A 19,749-nucleotide genomic window follows, 5' to 3' on the forward strand; every position below is an offset into this window, starting at 1 on the left:
TTGCTTCCAAATTACGTAATGATGTGTATTAGTCATTGTTTTGCTCCAAAAAAGCAAATCACGCTGACATTTGTATTTTGTATTTCCTTTATTCCAATTGTTATCATGGACATGGTTTGTCATCAGTATTATTCATACTGAAATAACATCAGAGTGAACATCTACAATGGTCTCTTAAATACAGTTACACAGGAGGGGGTCCATAAAACACTGAAGGAAACAAAAAAGAAGATACTCAGAAGGGGTGGGGTTTAAGGTGGGGGTGGGATTGGGGTTTAAGGTGGGGTGGGGATGGGGTTTAAGGTGGGGTGGGATTGGGGTTTAAGGTGGGGTGGGGATGGGGGTTCATAACGCTTGACAGAGAAAATAATAATCTGAAACATTTCCACAAACAGGTGCAATACGTCTTTCCACTCGTTTCAAAACATCCCTTTTGTTCTCCCGTGAAGTCTCCTACGTTAAACCTGTCCCTACATCTGGTCCTGCATCACAGTGTATCCAATAGCTGCTTTTTTTTATGGAATGTTTTTAAAAGACGATACGAAGCTTGAGACTTTCCACTTAAGTCTGCCTGTCAGTGTCTTCAGGGTCCTGTGTTCAGTCAAAGTTCCTGTTCAGTTAACTCCAAAAGCAGGTAAAAGACATACCGAAGCAAAATCAAAGTGGACCACAGGTTCATACAAAGGGGAGGTCTAAAAGGGACTAAAGGGAGAACAACCCATGGGGGTTACTGATCTCACACAAAAATGATCTACATAGTGTTGCATGTGTGCGTGGGATTGGGAGAGCTCTGCAAAAGGATTCTAGGCGTTTACCATGCCAGCATAACAACATTATGTCAATCACAGAACTACTTGAAGGTTATCCTCACGTCACTAAGCCAGTCAAGCAGCCCCATGGTTTGTGGGTGACATCGTTTCATTGGAAAGCTAGCATTTTAGCATTTTAGCCTTGGCATAGCATAAGGATAGCGATGGTTGTCTTGTGTGTTCGACACCAGGGAGACCATGGGGAAGAATAAGAAAAGAAAACAACAGTGAAGTAAAAAAACAAAGGAAAAAAAAGAACACAGACAGATTGACAGACAAACAGTATTTAGTTTGACATTTTAACACCAGTAAACGATACACAGTACTTAAAACAAAACAAGAAAACCAATAAGACATATCTGCTAATACACACATCACATCGGTCATCTTCTGCAGTTACAGATTGCGGTACTATAGATCAACCCTCTCTCTCCTGATGCGTCTTAGCGTCTACAGTACCAAAACGGAGACTCAACACATGCACACGTGAAAGGAATGCGGTCGGGGGGAACCCGGTTCCCCTGGGAGGGCTGGAATGGTGAGAGAACATTTGAAGCACTACAGAGTCCATCACAACACGACCAGCCGCCTCAGACAAGCTAACAGACGGTGTGGGATAGAGGGTTTTCAGCTGTGGGGTATGACGGGCCATGTCCAGCCTGGCTACTACCCTGTTAGCACTAGCATCGTTAGCTACATCGCTCGACCTGTCTCTGTATCTCAGTACACTGGCCATCAAGCAAAGGACAGATAGAATTGGACCAAAACTCGAAGAAAAAAAAGTTTAAATATCAAGTGTGTGTGTGTGTGTGTGTGTGTGTGTGTGGGGGGGGGGGGGGGTAGCTTATAGGAGCTGGGATGTTGGGGCTCAGAAGGGAGAGGGCAGCTAGGGGGCAACTAGGGGAGGGAGGGGTAGAGAGGGGGGAAACTAGGGGAGGGAGGGGTAAGAGAGGGGGGCAACTAGGGGAGAGGGACAGCTAAGGGGAGTACAGGGGCAACAAGGAGTCAGCAAGAAAAAGGGGGGGGGAGCAGCTAGCACAGAAGGGAGGCAGGTAACGGAGGAGGGGGCCAGCTAGCGGACTCATAAGCCCTGCTTGGCCAGGGCGGCGGTGACGTCCTGGGCCAGGGTGGAGAGGTGGGGGGAGTCCATCAGGTTGATGCTGCCTGTGGACGACAGGTCACCGAGGCGGTGGGGGGAGGTGCCGCCCGTTCCCCCAGGGGAGTGGGTGACCACGATCTCCGCTCCGTGGTCCACGCGCGCCTTGGCCGTGTCCCGGAACGTCAGCTTGTGGCTCTCGATCTGAAAGCAGAGGCAGCGGGGGTGAGGGTCAGCATGGGCTGGGAACGCCAGCACTCTGCTAAAGACAAGCAGGAAGATCCAGGAGAGGGGCTTGGTAAAGACCAAGGGGTGAAGGGTGTTGAGTTCATAAATAATGGTGTTATCATTGTATCATCATACTGTGTGTACTGCCCAATTGGTTCGTTTTACAAACCATTATCCAAGAATCAATGAATACATTAAGAAGTCAATGCATTAATTGATCAACCAACTAACCAATCAACCATCAGCGAGCATCTCACCATGATGTTGCCTCCACCAGGGGTGTGGGCGGTGTTATCCAGGGAGCCCACCTTGGCCTGAGCCTTATCTTTAAAGTCCAGCTTCACGTTGTCGATACGTATGTTCCCGCCCCCTGTGGTCGTCCGCACAGGAAGTAGGTCCACGAGAAAACCAAACATCTCATGAGAGTGGACCAACAAAAACTTGTAAAAGCGCAATGAAACTCCTGCTGTTAAATGAACACTTAAGCATGCGGTATGCCGATGTATTCAGAGGATGACAGAGATGGTGATCTTACGAGGAGATTGCACACCGTGCACATAGAGGACCAAACCTTGTGGAGATTTCTGACGTGATGCTGTCTACGTCACCTGACACCTACCTGGCCGGTGACGGATGTTGGACATCGATCCACATTTTGCGGTGATGTGGCTCAGGTCGATCTTCTTGGTCTGAATCTGGATCTGTGAGGAGAGGGGTGTTAGAGGGGTCAGGTGCTGGGCGAGGTCAGTCGACGAGAGTCGACGAGCGTCCGTGTGGCGTGCTACTGCTTCGTAGGAAGAGAAACTGAATTTGCTGCTGCTCTGATGGACTTCAGAGAGCCCGTCGTGATTTATCACTTAATCTACTCAGCTGTTAGGCAGTTAACTGTGGAGAACTAGGAAGGTACAGATCTGTAAAAGCAAGAGCAGGATCATAGACTGAGCAAATGTCAGAATCGCTGCTGATGAAACGACATGGGAGTCTAGTCAGAGTAGTAGGAACCATGGTAGTTTGACAGAACAGTAAGTGATCTAAAAATAATCACATATAATACTTATAAAGAAAAAGGATTTAATGTGGTGCTGTAGAGCTCTAAATCTAGGCCCAAGAGAGCCTCTTAAAGCGTCTGTGGAAGAAAAGGTTTTGTTAGTGAGGGCTGCAACGCAGAACAGAAAATGCACAAGCACAGACAAACGTAAGGGTGCGTTTCCAGGAGAGGGATACTGAGTTACAGTTTCTACAGCGTGAAGTAGCAGGCAGACTCAATAACACAGACACCACAGACACTTAGTGATAGATCAGAGAGCCCAGTTTTAAAATCAGAATTTCGTTTATCTTCACCTCAACAGTGATGGGGTGAGAAAAGAAAAGCTATTTAGCTATGAAAACCTTTCATGCTGAAAAAGACGTAGAAAAACTGTAGAATAGTTACTATGAAGCAGCTGTGATTTGTGCCGTAGCCAACCAGAACAACTACATTTCCCCTCGGAGATGGACCCAGTACACTGCTGACCAGAAACATCAGAACCCCCCCCCCCCGCCACTTCGGCTAAGGCACAAAACACAGCTAGAGAAACACCAACGTAGCCTGATACCAGGTGTCACTATAAGTCCCCACAACACAGTCCATGCCCCCTACTGGCCAGTTAGTGAGTATGCAAGTGTTGGTGGAGAAGCTGTGTGTGGGTGTGGGTGGGTGTGGGTGGGTGGGTGGGCAGGTGTGTGAGAGAGCGTGTGTGGGCTGGTGTGTGTGTGTGTGTGAGAGAGTACATGTGGGTGGGAAGGTGCGTGCTTGCATGCGTGTGTGTGTGTGTGTGAGGGGATACTGCAGAAACACTCACATTTCCCCCGCCTGCAGCATGCTGGACTTTGTCCAGAGAGCCACATTTAGACTGGACATGGCTGAAGTCCAGCCTAACACTGGGAATAAACACCTGAGGACACACAGCACACCGCCGTCACACACACACACACACACACTGCTGTCACACACACACACACCGCCGTCACACACACACACACCGCCGTCACACACACACACACACACTGCCGTCACACACACACACACACACCATCTTCACACACACACACACACTGCCGTCACACACACACACACCCACACACCATCCTCACATACCCACACACACACTGCCGTCACACACACACACACACACACCCACACACCATTCTCACTCACACATCCACAAGGCCCCAGGTTGACGCTGAGCAGTGAGTGTGATGCACATCCCTAGTGACTGCTGTAACCAGCTGGCACGGGATGTCCACGAGTTAACAATATTACGAGGTCTTTCTCTGGCGTTCGCCCTGCTGAGGAGAATCGTTAACACAAAGACTACATATCCCAGGATTCCGTTCAGCACTCAGTTGGTGCAGGATAGCAGGGATACAGAAACGTGTACTGAGAGCACGGGGACTGGATGATGAGCTGGGAGAATTGCAGGGAAGCAGAAGAAAGGATTGTGGGGGAAAAAAATGGGAGAGAGCGAAAGAGCGAGAGAGAGAGAAAGCAGTACATACGTTGCCTCCACGAGGAGAGTGTCTCAGGTTATCCTTGGAGCCGCACTTTGACTGAATATGACTGAAGTCCACCTTCTGGTTTAAAATCTGAATCTAAAAAAATCAAACATGAAAAATATATGCCTCCATCTTAAAGTGTTGGAGTCAGAATCCACAAAAATGTCAGTGTTTTTAACATTTTAGTGTGTGTGTGTGTTATACATTAGTATGGAAGCAAATCAGTGACATTATGTTTTGAATTTTAAAAGGCCTTGAATACTGAATATTGAAATGGAATACCACCAAATTTGTTAGTTTTGAATTCACCTCTTTAAAATTGAAATCTGAGCGTATTTCAATGTAAAAATTAAAAATCTGATAAACTATTCAAGGTTCAGAAACTGAAATCAACTCAAATTCAAACTGTAAAATCCCAAAAATTCAATAAACAAAAAATTAAGGATCAGAAATTCAAGCTATGGAGAAAAAATATGGAGGGAGAAATTTTTTGTTTGAATTTGAGCTACCTGCATTTCCGAACCTTTAATATTTAGATCAGATTATTATTTTTTTACATTTAAACAAATTAATATTTTAATTTTAAAGAGGTGAATTCTAAACAAAATATTAAGTTATATTACTTTTCAATATTAAGCATTCGATTCCATTTAAAATTCTAAACATGATGTTACTGATTTGCTGATGCATGATGTTACTGATAGGAAATTAGTGTGTGTTTACAAGGCATGCTGTTCTGTACAGCGCGTTAACAGAAATGCAGACTGATTGGTGATCTGTGTTGTGTGTGAAACAAAAAGGGAAAAATCTGAGCTTGATGAAAACATGGATGCGGAGGAATGGAGGATGATTATGAATGAAACAAATAGGAGTGTGTCTCTCTGTACAGAGATCGTAGCAGACCAGCCACACACACACACAGGCGCACACACACGCTGGTGTGCATATGTTTTCCAGCTGGTATGGCAGAAATGTCCACAAGGTCAATCAAAGACAAACTACCAGAGGTACCAAAAACGGTAAAAACTGAGACAAAAATCCCTCAAAAACCTGACTCACTAGACCAACCAAACCGGCCCAGCAGGTTTGTTTTATGATAATAATGTAATATGTTAATTTGGCGGATGCTCCTGAGTGAGATTCAGGGGGGGGATTCGATCTTTCTACCTTTTGGTCTTCAGTCACAATGATCACTGAGCTTTGCCCCCCCCCCTCTCCCCCCTTGCTCAAGCCAAAACCATACAGCAAAATAAGCTAAAACAGCTATGAACCCATTGATATTGCAGTGTGTGTGTGTGTGTGTGTGTGTGTGTGTGTGTGTGTGAGTGCAGTCCTGGCTGCTGTTTTCTCCCTCTGAGCTTTGCCTCTGCTGTGAAAGCACAGCTCATTAAAACTCCCATTCTCATATCTCCCACTCCTCTTCTGCTACTGACTCACACACGTCTGTGTGTGTGTGTGTGTGTGTGTGTGTAGGGTGTACGTGCGCACGCACACGCGCACGTGTATGTATTTGTGTGTGTGTTCAGAATGATTAATCCCCTGCTTTCACAGCCATCAGAGGCTGGTCATGGTGGGGCATGGTGAAAAACAGCAGATAGGGAGCGCTGGCTGGATGTGCCGGCTAATATTCTCACCCTGTTAGAATAAGACAAAGCTGGGACGCTGTCTGAATGAGAGCAGCGACTGTGGCCAATTCTGTCTGGCTGAGATAGAAACAGTAGGAAATGGTGGAGCTGGCTGACTCACTGCTCCAGGCTGCACACCGAGAAGACTACACACCACACACAGGCTTTGCTAAAAAAGTTGACCCAACTTAACGGTATCATTTCCGTTGTTCATGAAACTTGTGTGTCAATTTTCTGACATGTTCTTGTTAAAACTGCTTTGCGAAGACATTCCTGAAATCCATGTGGTTACGTGGACACTGGAAGACAGACAGAGAGGCAGACAGACAGAGAGGACGGGGGTGGGGAGAGGACAGGGTAAGGATGTTTTCCCAGACTGATGGTGACGACAGCAGACAGAGAGGAGGAGGAGGGAGAGTCAACCGCAGAAGAGAAGCTCAGAGAGAAACAGAAATAGAAAAGAGAGAGAAGGAGAGGGAGGGATGGAGAGAGGGATGGACAGATAGAAAAAGGGATAACGAGAGACACAGAGATGGAGTGACAAGAGAGAAAGAGGGATAGAGAGAGGGAGTATGTATTTGTGCGTCTGTGTGTGTGTGTAGGTTATTAACAGGTTATTAACAAGTCAGAGTGACTCAGACGGGAGAGAGAGAAAGAGAGAGCATGTGGGAGAGAGAAAAAAAGAGTGAGATAATAATCTGTGAGAGAGAGAAAGAGAGAAAGAAAGAGAAAGAGAGAAAGAAAGAGAGAGAGAACTACCATTCAACCCCCCCAGTGTGGTCTTTACCTGGCCACCTTTGGGCTGGTACTTCATGTTGTCTGTGGATCCGATCTTGGACTTGACGTTGGTCAGGTCGGGCAGGGGCTGGTTGAGCACGCGCAGCTGCTTGGGGGTGGTGGAGGGGGACTTGGGCGGGGTGCGGATCACCGCCACCTTCTTCTCCTGGGACAGCAGGCTGAGGGTCTTGGGGGTGTGGCTGCCGGGGGTGCGCGAGCCGGGGGTGCGGCAGGAGTAGCTGGGCGGCGTGCCGGGCGTGACGGCGGTGGAGCCCGGGGTGGACGTGCCGCTGCGGGCCGAACGAGACCGGGCTGTGTCCGTGCCTGGCGGGGGGGGGAGGAGTTAGGTCAGATGGAGGTCATACGGAGGTCAGACAGAGGTCACAGGGAGGTGACGTACAGGTGAGAAGGGAGTGAGAAACAGAACTAGATGGACTCAGACTTTGATGTGGACACGAGTCAGCCCTGGTGACCGATACCACGAGAGCACGAGTAGCGCTCACCATCCCAACCACTGGCCTGTTGCCCTGTTGCCGGGGAGACGGGAGATCAGACAGACAAGATGGCCGACTGACAGAGCATGAGTGGGGGGGGGATGGGGGGGGGTGATAGCCGGAGGAGGACGGTGTCTTTACCTGCCCCACCAGGTGCACGTCCAGGCCGGCTCTCTGCTCTGGGCTCTGTGCGGATCGCTACGGGGGGGAGTCACCAGGGGTGAGGGGGTTAGGGGGAGGGAGGAAAGGGGGAAGGAGGTTAGGGGGAGGGGAGTAGGGAGGAAAGGGGGAGGAGGTTAGGGGGAGGGGAGTAGGGAGGAAAGGGGGAGGAGGTTAGGGGGAGGGGAGTAGGGAGGAAAGGGGGAGGAGAGGGGGGAGGAGGGTGTTGTGTGCACAATAGAATTGTCAGGTCCGGAAAATAGGTAGAAATCCCAGACTTAGATACAGAGTTATTATTGTTAGGCATTATGTCAGATCCAGTTGGCCAGTGTATCCCATGGTTACTAGAATGAGCCAGAAACACAGAGAGACTTAAAGCAAGAAAACCACCGATAATAAATGAGAGAGAGATAGAAAAAGAGAGGGTGCGTGCTTGCACGTATGAGTGAGAGGACATGCGTGTGTATGGGTGCATGTGTGTGCGTGTGTGTGTGAGAATGTGTGTGTGTGTAGGGCTGCTCTTACAGGTTGGTCTGCGGGGGGCGCTGGAGTCGTCAGGCTCTGCAGGGGGGGGTCTACGGGTCAGGGAGTGAGCAGGGCGGGGCAGAGACGACCTCTTCTCTGGGCTCCGATAGGGGCCCTCCTGCAACACACACACACACACACACACACAAAGTCAGATGAGTCAGATGGCTGAGCGGTGAGGGAGTCGGGCTAGTAATCAGAAGGTTGCCGGATCGATTCCCCAAATGACGTTGTGTCCTTGGGCAAGGCACTTCACCCTATATGCCTCGGGGGGAATGTCCCTGTACTTACTGTAAGTCTGCTAAATGACTACATGTAAACATGCATACACCAGAGAAATCAGGGCCAATATGATACTGACAGTAGATTTGGGGATAGGGAGACTGGGACAGTTCTGAATGTGCTCTGGACGTATTTGCTTAGATACATTTCCCTACTGGTTTCCTAGTGATAAAGGGGACTAGAGGGCATGTTGTTGTATGCGTGTTCTCCTATTCTATCCGGAGGTGTCAAACTTCAGGTTCAGAAAGTCAAGACCCACCTATATGCAGTCACACAGTGTCACCAGCCTATCCCTAAGAACTCTGCTAGGTACAGACCACCAGGTCCTATAGCTGCCCTTACAAAGTACATACTGTTGGTATGCACACAATTGAAATATACTATATAGTTATAACACAAAGGTCATTTACCCACACCATGATCTTGTGCAGACAGGTTCGGATCGGCCTGCTAGGGTACCTTTGTTTCCGACAACATCTACAGGATGTCACAGGACATCCTGGTATTTTATATTGTGTTCTGGGACACACTAAATATGTTTCTGGTAGTCCCCCTAACCCTCGTAGTCTGGGTCTTCCCCGGTTTCTGCTTTCCGAAGCTGAACTTCCACACCTGCTGCTTCTGCCTCTGCCTTACCTTCTCCCCCCGCCTCTGCAAGGAGGGGGGCCGGCGGGAACATGCGGAGGAGGGCCGGGGCCCAAGCGCCTCCTTCTCAGCTAGAGGGCAACGCTTAGAGAGGCTACAGGCAGAGCTGGGGCGGGGGGGCATGGCGGCCCCCCCCCTGCGCTGGCAGGCCATCTTTAAGAGCAGGGCTCGGGTTGGGCTCTGGAGGCCCACCAGGGTGGTTGGGGGGTAGGGGGGTAGGAAGCAGGGTATGGGTATGGGTATGGATGGAAGGACAGACAGATAGACATGAGAAGCAAACGGTAAAAAAAAAGGTGAAAGACAGTGAAACAGGACAGACGTCATGAGATGAAGCTACAGGCATCTCTGTTCCTCCATGACGGGAGGGAACGGCGAAGTGGGAGTTGTAGAAATAACCAAAACAAGTGAATAAATGAATCAACAAATCGAAGAGAGCTAAACCAGGAATAAGGTATGAGGGAAAAGCGTATCAAGAGTCATGACAAGGTACATTTAGTAGGAGATGAAACGTTGGACCAGAGCAGGGAGGTGAGCATGTTAGGCTTGGCCACGCTGTGGAGGGGCAACACACAGCTAACACACAGTGTAGAGGGGGGTACAGAGGTACTCACAGAGGTCCTTGACTGGTGGGCCACACTGAGAGGCTGCCTGCCTTCTGGGGACAGAGGGAAAGGAAATGTCACAAGTGGCCAGAAGGGGGAAATGTCAGCGAGGACAGACACACACACACACACACCTATCAGTAGCAATGAGCGGTCGCAACACAGCAGCATGAAGCACTTGAATTCCTTACAGTTTTCCATCCAGAAGCAAAGACCCTTTCAGGAAGGAAGTGTGTAGAAACTGACTACTTCCAGTGAATGTAGAGCAGTTTACACCACTGAACACCCACCCAAACACATCTGAGGCCTGTTCCATAAAGCGAGTTCACCGACTAATCCAGGTTTATGTCACTTCCTTTCCTTGACACAAGCCTGGCTTATTCGGTAAACTCGGTTCATGGAACAGGCCACAGGACTCGAATTGAAAATCTTTTGCGTGAGCATTTTTATCGTGGACTTGTTTGTTTTGGTTCCTGACCACACTCATCCGTACATGGAGTCAAATCAGAAGCCAGACAGCTGCCACACACAGGAGCAAGCCAGGGGGCAGCTCACCAAACACAACCAGAGCAGAGCACGTGCCTCACTGACACAGCGCCGGCTACCAGCACAAAGCTCTCCAGCTGGAATGAACTGAAACAAGAATAAAAACAAGAATCCATTGCAAAAAAACATGGACGACAACAATCGAAGGAAAATAAAAACATGAAGTTCAAACCACAAGTAAAAAAGGGAAAACCATGTCGATACATATGGGTAAAAAACAAAAGAGAAAATGACCGAAGCAGCCATCCGTCTCCAGCCCGTGAAGTTAGCCAGCTGTTGCACACAGACAGCCCCCAGCAGGTGTCAAGTCCCCGGTACCGGGTGATCACCTGGGGTCTTGCGTTTAGCGGAGGCGTGGTGCGGACCAGTTCTAGGCTGTCTCGCTGCAGTTCTGACCACGCCTCGCCGCGACGGAGAGTGACACAGAAGTGCCTTACAGTGCTCCACCCTCTTTATACCCACTAGCACAGAGGAGAGAGAGGGTTACACAGGGGTGGGAGGGTCAAAGGTCACAGGTTACATGGGCTATGCTAGAGAAAGGTTACTCAGTGGATACACAGACTTGACACTTCTCTTTGCTGCGAGGTTAGAAATAAAATGCAAGGGTTCTAAACATCATTTTGTTTTTGACAAATACTGTGCACAAATAGCCTTTAACACCTGAATGATACACCATGTCGCTTTGAAAATCTGTCTATTGTGGTTACAGTGGTAGAGTGAAAAATACATTCATAGACGTCTTGAATGCAAGCACACTAGACACAGTGGGAGGAGAACCTTTTCTCTTCCTGAGCTCTTCTCTGGGGTGTAAACCTGGATCTTTCCGTGTCGGTTTGTCCTCAGGGGCGCCGCTTCGACCCCTCCCCGGGCCCGAGGCTCGTTTGCTGGGCTTCACTGTCTCCATCGAGGGGGTCCTGGTGGGACTCTTGTGGGGCGTTTCAGGCAGAGCTTCAATGAGCTCCGACACCACACTCCTGTCCTCATCTGCAGCACACGGACAAGCACAGGAGGACAGGAGGATCTCCTCACACGCAGTCTGACACACATTCAAAGACACGCTGCCATAAGCTGACAATGACTCTGGACTGATGTTTCTTAGGTGCAGAGTGGTCAAAAGCGTTTTTTTAAGGGACGAAAATTGAAACAGTGACTGAACTGATGTGATGTCACTAGTTGACCTGTGAACGTTTGACTGTGCACTGGGTGGGGGGGTACCTTGGGAGTCCAACCAGCCACTGTCTGTATCCAGCACGGAGTCGCCCACGGTGGTTTCGTCATTGACGTCAGGATTACGCTGGAGGACATCTGAGACCTCCTCCACCTCCATCTTCTGAGCCAGCTCCACAGACACATCCACCTCCTTATCTTCTTCCCTTTCCCCCACCTCCCCCACCACCCCCACCTCCCCCACCACCTCCTCCTCCATGTCTTCCCCTTCCTCCAGGGTTTGGGGAGGGGGCTGGTCACTGTCACAGGTGGTGGGGAGGTGAGACTGGGAGGAAACGTTTTCTCCTGACGTAGCATGTGAGGATGCGTGCCCGTCATCTTCATGGGCTTCGTCCGCCATATCTGAGGATGCCAAGAGAGATTTGCATTTTTCCGCCCCCTCCTCCTCAACCACCTCCACCACCACCTTCTCCTCTACTTTCTCCATGTCTTCCTCCCCCTCAACTTCCTCTTTCTCCTCACTCAGTTTCTCGCAAAGCGCGGGGCTCTCGACTTCCTCCATGACTTCCTGTTGTTCCTCGGCGACTTCCAAATCTACGCAATCTTCCTCCTCTTCCTCCTCTTCCTCCTCCTCCTTCATGGCCTGGGGGATGATGATGATGGGTGGAGATATCTGAGATATCACAGTCACAGTTGATTTGTATCTTCTAGGCTCCCTCACTTCCTGCTTGTGTGCTGAGCTGTCCTTGGGTGGTGTGAAGGATTGTTCTTCAGGTGCACCTATCGTCTCCTCTTCTATAATGACGTCCTCTGGTGAAGCTGTTTCAGATTCAGGTTGGTTTTCCGGAGACGGATCCTCTTCTGCACAGCCCTCTCCAGCTGTCTCCAGGGTTGGCTTCTCGATCTTCTGGTTCTCCTGTTCCGTCACCACAAAGACCCTCGGAGAGTCCGGGCCAGACGTCTCCAGCTCTGACGGTTCACTTCCTTGCTTCTCTACTGTCTTCATCTTCTCTACGTGTGAAGCTGTCTCTGATAGGCCAACCTCATTCTGAGGTTCCTTCCGAGGGATTGGCTCTGAGGGTGTTGGGGGAGCACCATCGGGCAGGGACGGGGCCTGCCTCCCCTCGCCGTCTGTGTTGAAGGTAAAGGAGGAGTCTGGAGGCACAGGGGAAGCCTCTCGAGAGACGTCCTGTTCCACCTCCACCTCCGGAATGGCCTGGGTCCTGATGTCTTCCGTGAGTCCGCTCTCCAAGCGGAACTCCGTCAGGCGCTCTTTAGATGGAGTCGCCGGGATACGCAGGCGGTCCGGTCTCACTCCGATGGGGACGGCTTTCTCCAGGATCACGCTCGACTTGGCCAGACCCACAACAGCGTCTCTCTTCTCTGTGACTTTCTCCACTTTCGTACCAGGCGTCTCCGAGCAGTCTATGTCCGGAATGTTCTTTGTCTGATCCGGCTGCCGTGTCTCCAGCCTCTCTTCCACACCTTCTTCCCCAAGCCTTCCCAGCTCCTCCTCGCTGTCCACGTCGGTGGAGGGGAACATCTGGTGGCAGGTCTCCATGGGGCTGTGGAGGTCAGCAGGTGAGGGCATGGGGGCGGAGTACTCACCAAACACACAGTAGCCCAGCTCGTCCTGCCTGACATCCAGGCTTTGACCCAGCACCCTGGAGGCCTGGGTATCTAGAGCCAGCTTGGCCAGAGAGCAGCCCATCAGAGAGGACATATCCACGGGCACGGATCCCCTCCTGGCGTGGTCTAGCTCCCTCCTCTCCAGGGCTGATTTGGGCCTCACACCAGCCAGATCCAGCATGTCAGGGACATCCCTAATATGTCTGGTCGCCGGCTCACTGAAGAGGAAGGGTAATCCGGGGGTTGTTGTGTTGGTTTCGAGAGGCCCGCTGGGGCTGGTGGTGATGGACAACGCTATCTCTGGAGTCCTGGAGAGGATTGGAGGCTGGTCGTCCACTGGTGAAGATTCAGGATGGACTGGCAACTCCACCGGACTTTCACTGCTGAAGCTTGAGGTGTCTGGATCTGGGAGAGAGGAGATCCTTGACTTGCCTTGCTGCCCCGTCTGACTTTCTGAACCAAGGGAAATATTCACAGAGAAACTTCTCTGCTTCAGTGTTGGTTTGGTTCGGGAAGCCTTACTCTCCTGATGCTTGCTCTCTGAGGCTTCTTCTGTGGTTTCAATAGATCCACTCTTGGTACACAGCTCTTGAGTTTGTTGTTTCTTTTCAGGGTCGGAATCGTCACCATCCCCCCTGGCTTCCCCAGGGTCTGTGGCCGTGCTGAGTTCATAGTAACCCTCCGGACGTTCTGGTTCCTGTGCACGGCTTCGGGCAGACGTCTCAAAGTAGGCAGTCATTCCGGACTCATCGTCCTTCAAAGCCCCTGGTGGATCTCTGGAGTAACTTCCGATCTTTAAGATCTGCTCATCCAAAGCCTCCTCAGCATCAGAGACGGTACGATCCTCGTCGAGTTTGTCTTTGTTTCCCTCGGTTTCTGACGGCAAGGCCTCGTCAGGCGATGGTTCTTCTCCTGACCCACGCGGTGCAGCTTCACCGCTCCCATCCGGACCTCCCTCACCCACCCCCCTGTCCTCAATCTTCAGCTGAGCTGACATGCTTTGGGCTGTCTTTTCAATCTCTTCCACCAGAGAGCACTGCTCTGCTGTGGTGCGGGGGCCCTGCATGTGCAGCTTGGAGACCATGCTGGTGAAGTTTTCCTCCGGCAAAGGAGAAGGACTCGTCTCTGCTCCCTCCGGTGTTTCTCTCTCACTCTCAGGGAGCTCTGGACTGCGCTGCTTTGGCGCCCCCTCTGGGTGAACGCCTGCCGTCGCAGGCTCTCCTGTCAGATCCCCAGCAGATCCCATGGGGCTGCGCAGCGTTGGCGCCCCCTCTGGTTGAACATTTGCTATCGCAGGCTCTCCTGTCAGATCCCCAGCAAATCCCTCTGGGCACGGCTGCGGGGCTGTAAGGAAAGCTGCAGTAGTCTGGGGCTGAGCCTACTTCTGGGTCCCCAAGCTAAGAATCACAGACAAGGACAGTCTCCACCAAGCACAAGGCACAGCACACAGCAGGCTGTGTTGGGAGCAGGGGACTGGGGCTTGGGGGAAACAGCTCCAGGATGGCCGGCGTGCAGGGCGGAGATGACAGCATGAGGAGCAGGGCGATGACGCATGGCAGGAATGTGATTGGTACATTTCCAATGGATTGCTTTCGAGTGAATTCATTGGAATTTCTCGTTAAAGAAATGGAAAGAATCAATTCAATCGAGTCAAATTATCAGTTTTTTCTGTTGTTTTAATGCTTTAATTTGATCCCCCCAAAAATATGTAATAGGCACTTTTAGATGGTCAAGAAGTTGACCAACACAATGTTAAAACCTTGAATTCAACTGAACCTCATGAGGTGCTTAAAAAAAAGTATAGTATCTGTAAACCAACGAAAATAGACATAAAATACCCAAAGTTTGAAATGAAATGACAGGAATATGATGCTAGCGACAAATTCAACAGATACCTCTTCAGACCCAAAGCAACACAATAAACAATACTTGACATTTTAAACAACAAAGTCGGTAAACTGCAATGCAGCTGGCCAAAACAATGCGAGATGAGACTTCAACCAGCTGGCTGTGTGAAAACACTGCATCAATGATGAAAAAAAAAAAAAAGCACAACATGGTTTTCCTGCTCGCGAATGAGCACGCAGTTATTGCAGCCTCAGCAAAAACCCAGCAGGGAGATAAGGAGAGCAAGGTAACATTAAAAACAGTGCAGCTAGCTGTGCCAGCCAGCCTGACATTGTCCTCCACCAGAACAGCAAGGCCTTCTGCCTGCTCAGTGGACAGCGAGAGACAAGCATGCACACAACTTTAGACAGACAGACAGACAGACACATGGATAAGCACGCACACACACACCCACACGGAAATCCAAACGTCCACACACACCTTCCTGAGATGTCGTCTCCTGCTCAGATTGATGGTTTGCCCCATTGAGGGTTTCATGGCCCTCCTTGGCCTGCTGACAGGGCAAAGCCTGGGACTCTCCTACAACGTCAGCCAGCTCTAAGAGCCTGTCTGCCGGCTGCTCCTCCTGCTGGTCTGGGGGCTCCTCCTCCTCCACAGGGGGAGCAGGGGCCTCCTCTACTCTCTCGTCTTCAGGGTGGGGATGAGGCAGATGAGACAGGGACAACAGGGATGAGGAGGACATGGAGGAACACCAACGAGACACTTTCAGCTCTTTACTGAAGACAAATCAGTGACATCATGTTTTGAACGGGTGTATGATATTGAATTATTCAACACTTAGGTTACCACTAAGACATGTATGTAACTAATAAAGGGTTGTTTAAATATGTCATTTCTGTGGCATCGTCAATGTGTGGATCCTGAACAGGTGTATACTATACTTACTTAGAGAAGAATTTCGTTTTTTTAGACCAGCTTTATGTGAAGCTGTTTCATGCAGTGATAAAGAGATGCTAGTAGTGCATGTGAGTTTTGATAAGCATCCGTGAAGTGTGTATATCAGTGTACAGCAACATTAAGCAGAGCTGAAAGCCCTTCTGTGACCCACAGCAAGTGTAGATCAACAGGAGAGAGACGCGAGGAGAAAGAGACAGAGAGGAAGAGACAGAGAAAGAGAGGAAAAAAGAGAGAACGTGAAAGAGAGGAAGTGAGTGTATATAGAGAGAAATTAAAAGGTGCTCAGGGATGTGCAGTACATTCAGGGAGACGTTTTAGAATGACCCTGAGAGGAGAACCAGAGAGGAGAACCAGAGAGGAGAACCAGAGAGGAGGACCAGAGAGGAGAACCAGAGAGAACCAGAGAGGAGGACCAGAGAGGAGAACCAGAGAGGAGAACCAGAGAGGAGGACCAGAGAGGAGAACCAGAGAGGAGAACCAGAGAGGAGGACCAGAGAGGAGAACCAGAGAGGAGGACCAGAGAGGAGAACCAGAGAGGAGGACCAGAGAGGAGAACCAGAGAGGAGAACCAGGGAGGAGAACCAGGGAGGAGAACCAAGGAGGAAGACCAGCAGGAGGACTGAGAAACACCATGCACGGATCAGGATCAAGGGATTCAAGCAGCACCATCCAGATACACAAGTTGACACAGACAAGGTGACACAAACAAGGTGACAGGAACAAGGTGTGAGGAACTTGGGAATGTGAGAAGAAGAGAGCAGAGGAGGTCATGGCATAATGCAAGTGCCAGAGTCCTTCCAGGAGTGGAAGAGAGCTATTCTCATCTCTTGATATATTTGATACTCCTCTATTCAAACCCTTTCACCCATACACCCTCATCATCTAACCCTTTCACCCTCACACCCTCATCATCTAACCCTTTCACCCTCACACCCTCATCATCTAATCCTTTCACCCTCACACCCTTATCATCTAATCCTTTCACCCTCACACCCTCATCATCTAACCCTTTCACCCTCACACCCTCATCATCTAACCCTTTCACCCTCACACCCTCATCATCTAATCCTTTCACCCTCACACCCTTATCATCTAATCCTTTCACCCTCACACCCTCATCATCTAATCCTTTCACCCTCACACCCTCATCATCTAACCCTTTCACCCTCACACCCTCATCATCTAACCCTTTCACCCTCACACCCTCATCATCTAACCCTTTCACCCTCACACCCTCATCATCTAACCCTTTCACCCTCACACCCTCATCATCTCACCCTTTCACCCTCACACCCTCATTATCTAATCCTTTCACCCTCACACCCTCATCATCTAATCCTTTCACCCTCACACCCTCATCATCAAACCCTTTCACCCTCACACCCTCATCATCTAATCCAGGGGTGTCAAACTCCAGTCCTCGAGGGCCGCTGTCCTGCATGTTTTAGATGTTTCCCTGCTCCAATACACCTGATTCAATTAAATGGGTTGTTATAACAACCATTCATTAGAATCAGGTGAGCTGGAGCAGGGAAACATCTAAAACATGCAGGACAGCGGTCCTCGAGGACCGGAGTTTGACACCCCTGATCTAATCCTTTCACCCTCACACCCTCATCATCTAACCCTTTCACCCTCACACCCTCATCATCTAACCCTTTCACCCTCACACCCTCATCATCTAACCCTTTCACCCTCACACCCTCATCATCTAACCCTTTCACCCTCACACCCTCATCATCTAACCCTTTCACCCTCACACCCTCATCATCTAATCCTTTCACCCTCACACCCTCATCATCTAATCCTTTCACCCTCACACCCTCATCATCTAATCCTTTCACCCTCACACCCTCATCATCTAATCCTTTCACCCTCACACCCTCATCATCTAATCCTTTCACCCTCACACCCTCATCATCTAATCCTTTCACCCTCACACCCTCATCATCTAACCCTTTCACCCTCACACCCTCATCATCTAATCCTTTCACCCTCACACCCTCATCATCTAATCCTTTCACCCTCACACCCTCATCATCTAATCCTTTCACCCTCACACCCTCATCATCTAATCCTTTCACCCTCACACCCTCATCATCTAATCCTTTCACCCTCACACCCTCATCATCTAATCCTTTCACCCTCACACCCTCATCATCTAATCCTTTCACCCTCACACCCTCATCATCTAATCCTTTCACCCTCACACCCTCATCATCTAATCCTTTCACCGCTTGTTGGTTTCTGTGGTTAGGAGTGTGAGCCCAGAGGAACTCTGTGCATGTGCGTGTGTGCGTGTGTGTGTGTGTGTGTGAACACGTGTTTGTGTGGGTGTGGTGTGTTGGCATGTGTGTGTGTGTGTGTGTTTACCTCGTTCCATAGGTCCAGTGAGCTCGGTGGATGGAGAGGGGGGAGGGGAGGGGGGCAGGTTGGTAGAATCCTCCACTGCAGAGAGACAACACAGGGAAGACAACAGAGGGATGGGAACAGACACACTCCAGATGTGTGTGTGTGTGTGTGTGAGAGCTTTGTACCATTACATTAAACCCCTTGTGTCACACAGATTGGATTATTGGCGATGCTCTTTATGCAGACTCATTTCATCAGTCTTCCTCCCTGAAACCCTGAAACCGAATCCCTCCTGCTGAGGTCAAACTAAGAGAAGCAACTCTGACGGGGCAGAGCATCGAAGAACACCAAGACAGACCATCAGTTACACACACACACACACACACACACACCCAGGCATGTGAACAGTGACTGAACAGACCTTGGACTGAGACAGCCATGATGAACCCTGTAACCTAGGAGACCCCAGGTCACAGTGTGTGACACTCAGAGAGCTTGCTCTTTGCCTCAAGCTCAGTCCCAGATACCCAGAACATCCCCATGCACCTGCAGCTCTGTTAATTACTGTTACTGTAGTTGGTGCTGAAAATGGCTGCCTTGGTAGCCTCTCCTGCCAAAGTAAATTCCTTGTCTGTGCAAACTTTCATGGCAAATAAACACCAATTCTGATTCTGATTCTACTGACAGCTCTGAAGAGACTGGGGGCTGCGATACTACAGGTGAGCATACTACCAGTAAGATACTACCTGTAGCATACTACTGGTTAGGATACTGCCTGTAAGTTACTGCTTGTAGCATGTCTGGTTAGAGTACTGTTTAGGACACTGATGGGCAGTATACAACTAATCTAGGATTCTACCTGTTAGCAAACTACTTGTCGGCTACTTCTGGAGTAGGACTTTGTTGACACGTGCACACCTGTCCTGGGGGACTGGGACAGTGTCTGGCAGCAGCAATAGCTTACCTGCAGTGCTCACGTGCGTGCCGGCGTTTCCGTGGAAACCGTTCTCCTTGTGCGAGTCGGCGGAGTGGGAGGAGAAGCCGTTCTCCCTGTGGCCTGCAGGGGGAGCCCCGGGTTCCTGGCCCCCGTTGGAGGCCCAGGAAGAGGAGCTGTCCTCGGGCTGCCGACTGTCTGCCATGGCCAAGACACTGGACCTTCACACTGCTGGAGGGAGGGAGGGAGGGAGGGAGGGAGGGAGGGAGGGGGAGGGGGAGGGAGGGAGGGAGGGAGAGAGAGAGAGAGAGAGAGAGAGAGAGAGGGAGGGAGGGAGGGAGGGAGGGAGGGAGGGTGGGAGGGGGAGAGGGAGGGAGGGAGGTAGAGAGGGAGAGAGGACAAATGATAATGATAAGTAAGAGTATCAAGTGAGAAATGTCTAATATCTTCAATTGGCCAAGAAAAAGCCGCATTGAGCCTGTCGTTCTGCCAGTCCACCGTTAGAGGGGGTAAGACATTAACACAACCCAGGGCTGAGT

General features: G+C 50.2%; 2 protein-coding genes across 4 annotated transcripts in view; both read right to left on the minus strand.

Annotated features, from left to right (window-relative positions):
• Positions 1-69: 69 nt before the first annotated feature.
• On the minus strand, positions 70-14,065 carry LOC146260728 (uncharacterized). Of its 3 annotated transcripts, none has more exons than XM_084667735.1 (12): positions 11,539-14,065; positions 11,101-11,307; positions 10,653-10,784; positions 9,787-9,830; positions 8,249-8,366; positions 7,706-7,762; positions 7,081-7,394; positions 4,672-4,764; positions 3,975-4,067; positions 2,753-2,834; positions 2,391-2,503; positions 70-2,109 (listed from the first exon to the last, which is right to left on the minus strand). In XM_084667735.1, the coding sequence occupies exons 1-12, from the start codon at positions 13,856-13,858 to the stop codon at positions 1,891-1,893; spliced, it is 3,792 nt and encodes a 1,263-aa protein (XP_084523861.1). In that variant the 5' UTR covers positions 13,859-14,065; the 3' UTR covers positions 70-1,890. The 3 variants fall into 3 exon arrangements, with proteins under 3 accessions (XP_084523861.1, XP_084523862.1, XP_084523860.1); XM_084667736.1 differs by lacking the exon at positions 7,706-7,762 and adding an exon at positions 9,167-9,355 and having other exon boundaries at positions 9,787-9,819; positions 10,642-10,784; XM_084667734.1 differs by lacking the exons at positions 3,975-4,067; positions 4,672-4,764; positions 7,706-7,762 and adding an exon at positions 9,167-9,355.
• Positions 14,066-14,774: 709 nt separating this feature from the next.
• LOC146260729 (uncharacterized) overlaps positions 14,775-19,749 on the minus strand; it is a 28,913-nt gene continuing 23,938 nt past the window's right edge. Inside the window, exons 4-6 of the mRNA XM_084667733.1 lie at positions 19,241-19,441; positions 18,298-18,372; positions 14,775-15,654 (exon numbers count right to left, since the gene is read on the minus strand). Of these exons, the coding sequence (XP_084523859.1) occupies positions 15,335-15,654; positions 18,298-18,372; positions 19,241-19,415 (570 nt within the window). The 5' untranslated portion in view covers positions 19,416-19,441 and the 3' untranslated portion in view covers positions 14,775-15,334. The remainder of the gene's footprint in view (positions 15,655-18,297; positions 18,373-19,240; positions 19,442-19,749) is intronic.

Source organism: Hypomesus nipponensis, chromosome 12, assembly GCF_054491055.1.
Source record: "Hypomesus nipponensis isolate SF chromosome 12, ASM5449105v1, whole genome shotgun sequence".
Classification (NCBI taxonomy): Eukaryota; Metazoa; Chordata; class Actinopteri; order Osmeriformes; family Osmeridae; genus Hypomesus; species Hypomesus nipponensis.

Excerpts from the sequence above, each read along its gene's own strand:
- LOC146260728 (XM_084667736.1), bottom strand. The coding sequence starts at position 13,858 with ATGACTGCCTACTTTGAGACGTCTGCCCGAAGCCGTGCACAGGAACCA. Across the intron at positions 4,765-7,080 it reads ACCAGCCCAAAGGTGGCCAG|ATTCAGATTTTAAACCAGAA; the intron begins GTAAAGACCACA and ends TGATTTTTTTAG. Across the intron at positions 2,504-2,752 it reads CAACATCCGTCACCGGCCAG|GGGGCGGGAACATACGTATC; the intron begins GTAGGTGTCAGG and ends GGACGACCACAG.